Here is a 12,269-nt window from a genome sequence, read left to right as displayed (position 1 = left end):
TAGTCTATTCTATCAGTAAATCACTCTTTAGTTTCTGGATAGCTGAGTGTTTCTCCTACTTTTCTTCCCATGAAAATACTCAAATCTGCCCGAGCTCATTCTATATACCACCTGTATATATTGTTAATGATAATAATAATTATAACCCCCCTCCCCCACATTCACCCCCCCATCTTATTTACTCCAATTTCCACCAAACCTTCCTTATTAGGTAAAAACCTTCCAGCCATCAGGAATTGGTCATTGGAATAATGTTATTTGCTAAGTGCCAGTAGTCCCCATTGTCATGTACAGAGGAGATGTGAGCTCCTCCCTGGGAGCTGCCTATATAAAGGAGGCGAGCAGCCCAGGACAGGCAGAGGGCAGAGAACAGCTCACAGGAGCCCCAACCCTGGATTATTGCTCCGCACAGCAGGCAAACACCTCTGGATTATTCCCTCCTCGCTGCAGGTAGGTTTTGCTGCATTCTATTAGTTTGCAACAGCTTATCGCTGCATTCATAATTGCATTGGGAAAGTTTTGTGGCTGCATTTATTATTATTGCACCTGGATCCCTGCGGCTGATACTACTAGATAATGTATATAATAAGGGGGGGAGGTGGCTGGTTTTGGCCGCATTATTAGGTTATAGGCTGAACTCGATGGACTTCTATCTACTTTCTGCCTGAATTGTGATGTTTTTGCTGTTTGCTTAGCAGATAAGACTCAGTAAATAGCGGGAGATGGCGGCGCGGTGTTTATACCCCAAATTCCTGACATCCCCTCTAAATGTTTTTGTTTTTTTTCTCCGCCAGGAATAGATCCAGCATGGACTTGACTTACGTCGTCTTCCTTCACATCACTTATCTCGGCTTCCTCGGCTCAGTCGCCGGAAGGATGGAAATCGTCCGAGGAGACCATAAGAAGTAAGTCTAAGAATTCGCCTTCCTAGAAGGATCGTCTCGTGGCTCCATGTCACCCCCCTGACTCCCATCCGCTCACCTAACCTGTTTTCTTTGCCACTCGCAGATGGAAATTTCTTGAGACGAACCGAGTCAGGAGAGATCTGCAGACGTCTGTCCAAAGTCCTGATGCAACCTCAGTATTTTCTTTCATCAAACCAGAAGATGCGACGGATTCTCGGCTGCCGCAGAGCAGGTAATTGATGATGCACGTGTGTAAACGAATGTAGCAGAGCTGGATTTGTCTCATGTGAGTTCAGGCGTGGTGTTACATAGGTCTGCCTGGAATGTGCAAAAGAAAATGAGCCATTGAGCTCTGCTGCATCTACCTTCATGTCTGTAGGGTTGCTTGTTTAGTGGGTTTCTCAATCTCAGTGCAAGGGTTGTGTTGTCTAAGGTGAAAGCGTTTGCTACAGAGAGCATAGTCGGGGGTGGAAGGTAGAGAGCAGACTGTGGTCATAGAGTGATGAGCACGGAATAGCAGGGGTGGTGGTGGCTTTGGCTGTTGGGTTGTAGATCGGGCGTCTAACCTTTGTCTTCTCGTCTCCCTTGCAGCAATGGCGCCCATATCCGTGTGAAGCGATACAGGCACAATTTCGGTAACTACCAATCGGCGTCCAAAGGCTGCAAATTTGGCACCTGCATCGTCCACAACTTGGCCAACCAAATCTACCAGTATACGGATAAAGACAAGGACATCACAGCCCCGGCCAGGAAAATGAGCTCCCAGGGCTACGGCAAAAGGAGGAGAAGGTCCATCCCCAACAGGAGGCTTCTGATGCCTTTTGTGGATGGCATGTTCAGACCCCAGTGGGTGAACAATGGCAAAGCCAGAACCTTCCCATCTGCCCAGACGCTCCTGGGCATCCTCCAAAGAACATCTACCCAAAGTGGGCTGCCCAAGACCAAAGGCAAAATGTGGCAGACCTTGCTGAGGACTTAAAGCTTAGACACATCGAGCAGAGGTACAGTGAAGGGTAAAGGTCCCCCGACTCAGGAGGACGCACAGAATTCCTCAATCCCGGACCAGTGAAGCCCCGGAGGGTGCTGGACAGAAGAGGTCACAAGGAGGAACCAATGGCGTATACCAGGACTGGTGGTCAGAGAAGGGTCTTCAGAGGCTTGGACTTATCCGGTCAATGTCTAGAAGACCGTGGACTTCTCGGGGCCACTTCAGAATGCATGATTTTGCACTCGTAAATGACTTTTATGAATGTGAGCACTGAAAGACCATACTAATAAAAGGGGAGAGGGCAACACTGAGTGGAGAAGACACATTGAAGGACTTTGGTGACCCCGTTGGGTCACGATTGCTGGTTGAGGTGCTGTAGATCATATACGATGATGATGATGACTTTGGACCTGGCGTCTTCAGTAGCTGAAGGATTTGACTTCAGCATTGGACTAGTCAGTGTCTGACTTCTGATGATGGGCAAATACATCGGTGGTCTCCATTCCCCTCTCCCCCATTCTCTCACTGCCGATGGACCTGTTACAACCTAATCATTGATGGACATTATGGAGATGAACGTGTCCACAGTTCCCCGTGAACTGGACCTTAATACTTGAACCTTAAGTGCAATGTTTTCTATGAAATGGATATTTAATGCTACTGTTTATTATATGTTTGTATTGTCCAAAGCAAAAGTTATTTTTTTACCAGATTCCTATTCTATATAAGGGCATTATATATATATATATATATATATATAAATATCTGAATATTATCTATCTATGTATCTTCTATTGTATGCAGATGTGATTCAGTGTTTGTATCTCACATTCCTCGGGGAGTTTTCTCTCTGTATGTAACGTTTTATTATCCATCCTGATGGGATACATTGAATAAAAGAAAGCGATTCACTGAAACTTTCATTGTTGTTGATTATTTTAGACTTCTAGATGTGATTTATACTCAATCACTGGTATCCTGGAGCATCACATTGTGACTCCGCTGCTGCCGCCAGTCCGGGAAAGTCCGGGAAAGTTCTGCATTAGTTCTACATTGTTTGACCAATTCTCATAGGTCTTTATAATAGGGGTTGGGGGGCTATCCTGATACTTGGCAAAACTCCAAGGCTTGGGACGTCACTGTGAACACTTTAGGGGTTCAACTCATCATCAGCATCAATACCTTTAAAAAGAAAAAAGTTTAATATATATATATATATATATATATATATATATATATATATATATATACATATTTATTTATAATATTATATATATATAATGAGTACAAAAATATGTGTAACAAATATTAATGTATTTAAAGTATAACAAAATATATATAAATATTAATATATTGATACGGTATATATATATATATATATATATATATATATATATATATTATACATATAATGTAAAAATAGATGTATTCGACCCTCAAGATCCACGTACTCAATACATGCAATGAAATATGGAAAATCACAAATCCCCTTTTTTCTTCTTTCCTGGCAAAAGCAAATGAGATAAATTTGCTTAACACATAAACAATATAGTAAAACTGCAAGGTATGAAGTAAGAAATGACTCAGGGGAACACTATGTGACACACTTAGTTCATGCCAAAGTTGCTCAGTTCAGTCTAAAAATAATCCTATAATTTTTCCCTATAAAACCTGCATAGTTGACCCATGAATCTCCCTGATCACTTCCTAAAGGGATAATTGGGGTTGAATTTGTGGATTTATTGTATAATGGCGACATCTAGTGGTCAAGAGATGAACTACTTACAAACTTCCAATAGTTTGTGAAATACACAAAGTATTCAGCAGTAATAAACTTTATTATAAAAGTGAAATCATCTAGTACTCGAAACAAAGGTTAAAATTCTGTATTTCTTTATTAACTCAGATGCACAGAAAAAAGTAAACAACTTACAAATCAGTAACCTACGCGTTTCCATCAAAAGCTCAACCTTAATCGTAGCATAGACTCTTAATAATAAATAATCATTATTTTTATATAGCGCTAACATATTCCGCAGCACTTTACAGTTTGCACACATTACCATCGCTGTCCCCAATGGGGCTCACAATCTAAATTCCCTATCAGTATGCCTTTGGAATGTGGGAGGAAACCCACGCAAACATGGGGAGAACATACAAACTCTTTGCAGATGTTGTCCAGGGTGGGATTAGAACCCAGGACTCCAGCGCTGCAAGGCTGCAGTGCTAACCACTGAGCCACCGTGCTGACTCTTATTACTAAACTTTGAAGTTCCACATTGGAGATTCGTGGTCTAGGATGTGACTTCATATTTATTGCATTAAAATGTTTATCCAAATTACCCAAATAAAATACAGTTTACATCATTTAAAAGACTCCCCCCCCCCAAAAAAAAAAATAAATAAAAATAAAAAAATGAAATGTGCTCTCTTATCTGCTATGTGGATACTAAGGGAATAAACTGTATAAATCTTAACATTTCAGACGTTTGGGAATTTGGCAGCTACAACAGTTAATTCTTGTAAACAGCAAGGAGCACAATCGCTTGTTTATCTTCTAATGTTTGGTATTAGTTTCAGACCCTTAAACCAAATAAACCTATCCAAGTCCCCGTATTGTGCAATCAGTGCACAAAAATGCATCTTGGGCTCTTTCAACTATAATTTATACTGGTCATGGGACAAAGACCTGCAATGACAGCTCAGAGGAAAGACTGAGCTCTGATTGCCCTCTAGTGGAGACATTGTGGAACTGCATGACGCCAAGAAATTAGGATAGTCTCATACTTTCCACCATTCTTGAGTGTGGAACAGTTCTACCCCCAGGGGTTGCTACATCCTGCAATATACTTAAATAGGCAAAACACCACCAGGGCACTCGTTACTATTGTGCAGATTATGGCAGCTTCAATCCTGTAGGGACCCATGTTATGGTGCTTGAAAAGCACAAAACAATAGTCCTGGGACCAAGAGGACTAGATTGACTCTGTTGCAGAGTCTATACTTGGCCCCATCACATGACCATTGATGAGGCCAACCATCTGAATAATATTGGTTCATGGAACTTTGATGAATAGCTATTGAGTAATAAGGGGATCCACTGGTGCAATCACAGCGCTGACCTGTGCTCCTGTGTCAATATCTTCTCCATTTTTAACTGGCAGTAATTTTCCATGCAAAAAGTAAAATGTCTTCAGTTTATGGTTGACAACTTGATTGCACAAGCATTCTGGTTATAGAATATGCAGAGATAGTAGTGGCACCTGGGCTGTAGAGCCTGAGGGATCCAAAAACCAATTAACAGCAATATGATAAATGACATGTTAGGTGTTAAACAGTCCTTTAAACTTTCTTCTGCTCCACATCAAACTTTGCAAGTAGCCCGGTGTGCTCACGTGTTGAGCTTCCTAGACCTATAAAAGGCCTCCCAAGACACATAACCTTGTCTTGATACTTAGACTTTTAGTTTGTCTGTGCACAGCAACCTTTCTACCTTTGGCCTTCAGTATCTCTGCAATCTGTCTCCAGGACATCTCCTGTGTGGCTGCAGCTTCCAGTCTCCCAGTTACCTGTCAGTTTGCAGCCTTCAGTATCACTGCAACCTGTCTACGATCTTCAGGGTGTCTCCTGGCTACGTGTAGCTATCAGTCCTTCAGTTACCTGTCTGTCTGTCTGTCTGTGTCTTTCAGTCCCTCAGTTACCTGTCTGTCTGCAGCCTTCAGTGCCTCTGCAACCTGTCTGCTGTCTCCAGGACGTCTCCTGGCTGCCTGTGGCTTCCCGTCCCTCATTTAGCTTCTGGCTGCAGCCTTTGGTATCTCTGCAACCTGTCTGCAGTCTCCAGGATGTCTCCTGGCTGTCTGTGGCTTCCCGTCCCTCAGCTAGCTGTCTGCTTGTAGCCTTCAATTCCTCTGCAACCTGTCTGGGGTCTTCAGGACATCTCATGTCTGCCTGCGGCTTCCATTCCCTGAGTTACCTGTCTGACTGCGGCCTTCAGTACCTCTGCTAACTGTCTCCTGTCTGCAAACTGTGTCCTACATGACTCACTGTCTCTTGCATTGATGCCCCTGCCCATGTGCCCCCTCATACCTTGGGCATTGAGGACCCACCTTACCTGGTGAGCCCCTTTGATACTAGGCGGGTCACAGATTTAGCTTTTGGGCAAAAAGCTCCAACTTACCTCTGGTTGTTACATTGGATCTTGGATAGTCAGTTGCTATCTTGAAAGCAGGGTGCATAGAAAATAATACAGCCCCAATTCCCCCCAAAATTGGGATAATGTGTAAAGCAAACAGGAATACAATGACTTGTAAATCTCTTATCTTCACATTTTATTCACAGCAGAACATAGAACAGATGAGAAGTTGAATGTTGGAGATTTTTCAGTTTCATTTGAAAACATTAACTCATTTAAAAATTGATGTCAGCGACACGTCTCAAAATGATTGGGACAGGATTAACATAAGGCTCGAAAAGTCAGTAGTACTGAAGGAAAAAAACTGTAGAGTGAATTTTCAACTAAGTTACGTGACTGTGTATAAAAAGAGCATGATAGAGAGGCAGAGTCTCTCAGAAGCAAAGACTGTCAGTTTCAGCAAATTGATCAATTTGGAACAATATTAAAAAACTTTAAAAGACTTTGAATATTCCTCCATTTACAGGACATTATACCAAAAGATTCAGATTCTGGAGAAAGAGATGTGCACATGGACCACGGCTGATGGTCAATGATGGATGCCAGCAGGCAACACTGCATTAATAACAGGCGTGATTCGGTCATACAAATCACTGCATGGGTCCAGGAATATTTCCAGAAATCATTGTCTATGAAAACAGTTTGACATGCAATCCACAAATGTTAGTAACAGCTCTATCATGCAAATAATAAAAACAAATCTATGTATCAACACAATCTAGAAATGTCTTCTCTTGGTCAAAGCTAACTTACAGTGGACTGATGCAAAATGGAAAACTGTTCTGTGATCAGGTGAACCAGTGTGAATTTTTTTATTAAAAAACTGCAGACGCCATGTCCTGAAGACTCAGGAGGAAAAGGACCATCCAACTTAGCACATAGTTCCTGCATCTCTGATGGTATGGAGCTGAACTAGTGATCATGGCACGGGCCGCTTACATGTAGACAGGTTACGTGGATGTAACAGCGCAGACAATGAGGACACAGTGGTAATCAACCAACGCTATTTGGTTGTGCTCACAACCCAACACGATGCAGGACGCTTGGCATTTGCCACAGAACACCAGGATTGGCAAATTCACCACTGGTGCCCTGTGCTCTTCACAGGTGAAAGCAGGTTCACACTGAGCACGTGTGACAGACGTGACAGTCGGGAGACGCCGTGAAGGGCGATCTGTTGCCTGCAACATCCTTCAACATGACCGGTTTGGCAGTGGGTCAGTAATGTTGTGGGGTGGCATTTATCTGGGGGGCCGCACAGCCCTCCATGTGCTCGCCAAAGGTAGCCTGAGTGCCATTAGGTACCGAGATGAGACCCTCAGACCCCTTCTGAGACCATATGCTGGTGCGATTGGCCCTGGGTTCCTCTTAATGCAGGACAATGCCAGACCACATGTGTCTGGAGTGTGTCAGCAGTTCCTGCAAGATGAAGGCACTGAAGCTATGGACTGGCCTGTCCGTTCCCCAGACCTGAATCCGATTGAACACATCTGGGACATCATGTCTCTCACCATCCACCAACGTCGCGTTGCACCACAGACTGTCCAGGAGTTGGCGCACACTTTAGTCCAGGTCTGGGAGGAGATCCCTCAGGGGACCATCTGCCGCCTCATCGGTAGCATGCCCAGGCGTTGTAGGGAGATCATACAGGCACATGGAGGCCCCACACATTACTGAGCATCATTTCCTTGTCTTGAGGCATTTCCACTGAAGATGGATCAGCCTCTAACTTCATTTTCCACTTTAATTTTGAGCATCATTCCAACTCCAGACCTCCGTGGGACATTAGTTGTGATTTACGTTGATCATTTTTAGGTTTTATCGTTCTCAACACATTCCACTATGCAATGGAATATTTCATTCAGTGATATTTAGGATATGGGATTTTAGTGGTCTCTTTATTTTTTTGAGCACTGGAGATATATATTGTTATGACCCCAATGGCAGAGGGTCTCAGGAATAATTGCTAAGTCTGCAAACACAGATAACCAGCTCATAGGGCAGTGGTAACTGGGCTGACCATATATCTAATCCTAGCACCACAAATACCAGCAGCCGGGGAACGTGCCTACGTTGATTCTAGACGTCTCGCGCCAGCCGGAGAACTAACTAACCCTAGAAGGGAAAAGAAAGACCTTTCTTGCCTCCAGAGAATAGACCCCAAAAGTTGGATACAAGCCCCCAACAAATAATAACGGTGAGGTAAGAGGAAAAGACAAACATAAGAATGAGCTAGGTATTTAGCAAAGAGAGGCCCACTAGCTAATAGCAGAATAAAGAAAGATAACTTATATGGTCAGCAAAAACCCTATCAAAAATATCCACACTGGAAATTCAAGAACCCCCGAACCGTCTAACGGCCCGGGGGGAGAACACCAGCCCCCTAGAGCTTCCAGCAAGGTCAGGAATCACATTTAGTACAAGCTGGACAAAAATGAGAGCAAGCAAATAACCCAAAAAACAAAGAAGCAGGACTTAGCTTAATTTTGCACGAACCAGGACCAGCAGATAGGAGCAAACAGAATGTGTCTGATTACAACGATGCCAGGCACTGGACTAAGGATCCAGGAGGTTTATATAGCAACACCCCTGAACTAACGACCCAGCTGGGTGCAAACTGAGGGAAGAAAATCCCAGAGTCATATCACTAGTAACCACAAGAGGGAGCCAAAAAGTCGAATTCACAACAGTACCCCCCCCCTTAAGGAGGGGTCACCGAACCCTCACCAAGACCACCAGGGCGATCAGGATGAGCAGCGTGAAAGGCACAAACTAAATCGGCCGCATGCACATCAGAGGCAACCACCCAGGAATTATCCTCCTGACCATAGCCCTTCCACTTGACCAAATACTGAAGCCTCCGTCTGGAGAGACGAGAATCCAAGATCTTCTCAACCACGTACTCCAACTCGCCCTCAACCAACACCGGAGCAGGAGGCTCAGCAGAAGGAACCACAGGCACAACGTAGCGTCGCAATAAAGACCTATGGAACACGTTGTGAATGGCAAACGAAACCGGAAGATCCAAGCGAAAGGACACTGGATTAAGGATTTCCAATATCTTGTAAGGACCGATGAAGCGAGGCTTAAATTTAGGAGAGGAGACCTTCATAGGAACAAATCGAGAAGACAGCCACACCAAATCCCCAACACGAAGTTGGGGACCCACACCGCGGCGGCGGTTGGCAAAACGCTGAGCCTTCTCCTGTGACAATTTTAAGTTGTCCACCACATGATTCCAGATCTGCTGCAACCTATCCACCACAGAATCTACCCCAGGACAGTCAGAAGGCTCCACATGTCCCAAGGAAAAACGAGGATGGAAACCAGAGTTGCAGAAAAATGGCGAAACCAAAGTAGCGGAACTAGCCCGATTATTAAGGGCAAACTCAGCCAACGGCAAGAAGGTCACCCAATCATCCTGATCTGCCGAAACAAAACACCTCAAATAAGCCTCCAGAGTCTGATTAGTTCGCTCCGTTTGTCCATTAGTCTGAGGATGAAAGGCAGACGAGAACGACAAATCAATGCCCATCCTAGCACAAAAGGATCGCCAGAACCTGGAAACAAACTGGGATCCTCTGTCAGACACAATATTTTCAGGAATGCCATGTAAACGAACCACATTCTGAAGGAACACAGGAACCAGATCGGAAGAGGAAGGCAGCTTAGGCAAAGGCACCAAATGGACCATTTTCGAGAAGCGATCACATACCACCCAGATGACAGACATACCCTGAGACACCGGGAGATCAGAAATGAAATCCATGGAAATGTGTGTCCAAGGCCTCTTCGGGACAGGCAAGGGCAAGAGCAACCCACTGGCACGAGAACAGCAAGGCTTAGCTCGAGCACAAGTCCCACAGGACTGCACAAATGACCGCACATCCCGTGACAAGGAAGGCCACCAAAAGGACCTAGCCACCAGATCTCTGGTGCCAAAAATTCCCGGATGACCTGCCAACACCGAGGAATGAACCTCGGAAATGACTCTGCTGGTCCACTTATCAGGAACAAACAGTCTGTCAGGTGGACAAGAGTCAGGTCTACCAGCCTGAAATCTCTGCAACACGCGTCGCAAATCAGGAGAAATGGCTGACAAAATAACTCCCTCTTTAAGAATACCAACAGGTTCTGCGACTCCAGGAGAGTCAGGCACAAAGCTCCTTGAAAGAGCATCAGCCTTCACATTCTTTGAACCTGGTAAATACGAGACCACAAAGTCAAAACGGGAGAAAAACAATGACCAGCGGGCCTGTCTAGGATTCAGGCGTTTAGCAGACTCGAGATACATCAAATTTTTGTGATCAGTCAAGACCACCACACGATGCTTAGCACCCTCGAGCCAATGACGCCACTCCTCAAATGCCAACTTCATGGCCGGTAACTCCCGATTGCCAACATCATAATTCCGCTCAGCAGGCAAAAACTTCCTAGAGAAGAAAGCACATGGTCTCATTACCGAGCAACCAGGGCCTCTCTGTGACAAAACGGCCCCTGCCCCAATCTCAGAAGCATCCACTTCGACCTGAAAGAGAAGTGAGACATCAGGCTGGCACAAAACAGGCGCCGAAGTAAACCGGCGCGTCTGCGGCGCGCCCCCACACCGCCGCAGGGCCGAGGGGTACCCGGAGCCGGGCCTCTAGTTCTCAGTCTCGGGGTTGTCACGGTGGCTAGACCCGGTCCGTGGCCCTGTCCGTCAGTGGGGGACGTCCGGTGTAATAGGTGGTAGTAATGGTAGCGATGGAGCGGTGCGGTTGTGTGGTGTAAGTCGCGGTAAATAACGAGGACACCAGGTTGCAGTCTCTTTACCTCTTTACTGGAGATCTCTGAGTCCTCAGTCCAGAACACGGTTCACCAGGCTACGCAAGTCCGGCCGGTCCAATGGCACCTCCAGAGTTCTCCTCTCAGGTGGAAATCTGTGCCTTCCTTCTAGCGCTATGTGTTGTAGTCCTTCCCTGCTGTGCTCACGGAAAGTAACCCCACAACGGTTGTGTCTGTTTCTTAAGTTCCCTCACAACTCGATTTGATGTTCCTCTGTAATCCACCCCTTCCCTGTATTCAGGTTGGAATGGCACCCGTTTGTCAGGTAGGCCTGGAGTTCTTCCGGGACCCTAGAGTCGCCCCTCTCCCGCAATTGCCCCCCAAGACTTCATAGGTGATATGTGGTAGACAGCCCGCCTGAGACCGACTGTCCTGCCGCTGTTTGGAGTATGGCTTGAAGCTGTATTCTAATCCACTCCCTCGGCGTTCCGGCCACCGGTATTGCGCCTCAGCAGGGTGCTGCCTCTTTCAACAAAACCCCTGCTGGTATTCTCCTTCTGCTTGATCTCGTTTCTCACTCAGCACAATCTATCTCGCTTCTAGTCCTTTCTTGAGTCCCGCCGCTTCCAGGAGCCTGCGCGGACCCGTTACGTTCTTTCAATGCCAAGCCTCTGCCAGGATCCCACCCCTGGCAGAGACCCTACAGTCTCTCCCTTCACAACACCCCCTGCCACAGGGTGTTGCTCCGTTCAATCCCGTCAGCGTTCTGTCTAACTTCCTGCCTGACCCCCAGTTTACCCACTATGGTGGGGAGTGGCCTAATGAATAGCACCCTTAGCTCCCCCCGGAGGCCCAGCTATGAAACATATTGGTGTCTGTGATACCTGATTGGAGGAACTCCTTCGGTGCCATCGAACGTACCATGGCTCCCCTTAGCGGCGAAGCCACAGCACTGCAACGACCAGGACTCTGGGGCGCTGCACTCCCCCCTGGTTAAACACAGTACTCCGGGACTGGGAAGAAAAACAACAATACAGATTAGCAAAAAGACATACAATTTTGTTGAGTGCAAAACGATAAGTATACTTGAACAGGCTTCCCTTTATGGGAGGTGAGGACACTTTTAACGTTACAAACATGGTCAACATTATAAATTACAGGCTATGCATAACTCCTGTTACCCAACCGGGTATTCTACTTAGTGCAAATTCTGGAACAATAAATTAACATTGCCTTTAAGAAACATACACTCTTAGTTTACCAAAGGCCTTCCTATAATCACATTACAGGGTAAGGTAACTTCACATTCTCCTACTTTGAACCTGCAGGACCGCCTGTCCCTATGGCACCAGACCTACTGCCTCTCCTTTCTTTTACAGGACCGCCCCGTTCAGCCAGGGCCTACTGCCTTTCGCTACTA

The 12,269-nt window shown here is 45.7% G+C and overlaps 1 protein-coding gene across 1 annotated transcript; it reads left to right on the top strand.

The window, feature by feature from the left end:
• The first annotated feature begins 271 nt into the window (after window positions 1-271).
• Window positions 272-2,814, top strand: ADM (adrenomedullin). The gene is made up of 4 exons (XM_077287270.1): window positions 272-450; window positions 795-905; window positions 1,009-1,137; window positions 1,497-2,814. Exons 1-4 carry the CDS (start codon window positions 287-289, stop codon window positions 1,882-1,884), a joined length of 792 nt encoding a protein of 263 aa, XP_077143385.1. The 5' UTR covers window positions 272-286; the 3' UTR covers window positions 1,885-2,814.
• The last annotated feature ends 9,455 nt before the right edge of the window (window positions 2,815-12,269 follow it).

The sequence above is a fragment of the Ranitomeya variabilis genome, chromosome 2 (genome assembly GCF_051348905.1).
Source record: "Ranitomeya variabilis isolate aRanVar5 chromosome 2, aRanVar5.hap1, whole genome shotgun sequence".
NCBI classification, from domain to species: Eukaryota; Metazoa; Chordata; class Amphibia; order Anura; family Dendrobatidae; genus Ranitomeya; species Ranitomeya variabilis.
Note: the sequence above shows the minus strand (reverse complement) of the source record. Positions and strands in the feature narration are given on the sequence as shown.

What these genes read in the sequence shown, in the direction of transcription:
- ADM (XM_077287270.1), top strand. Translation starts at nt 287, where the DNA reads ATGTACAGAGGAGATGTGAGCTCCTCCCTGGGAGCTGCCTATATAAAG. An exon ending in GTCCGAGGAGACCATAAGAA is followed by an intron (nt 906 to 1,008) that starts GTAAGTCTAAGA and finishes TGCCACTCGCAG; the next exon opens with ATGGAAATTTCTTGAGACGA. An exon ending in TCTCGGCTGCCGCAGAGCAG is followed by an intron (nt 1,138 to 1,496) that starts GTAATTGATGAT and finishes TCTCCCTTGCAG; the next exon opens with CAATGGCGCCCATATCCGTG.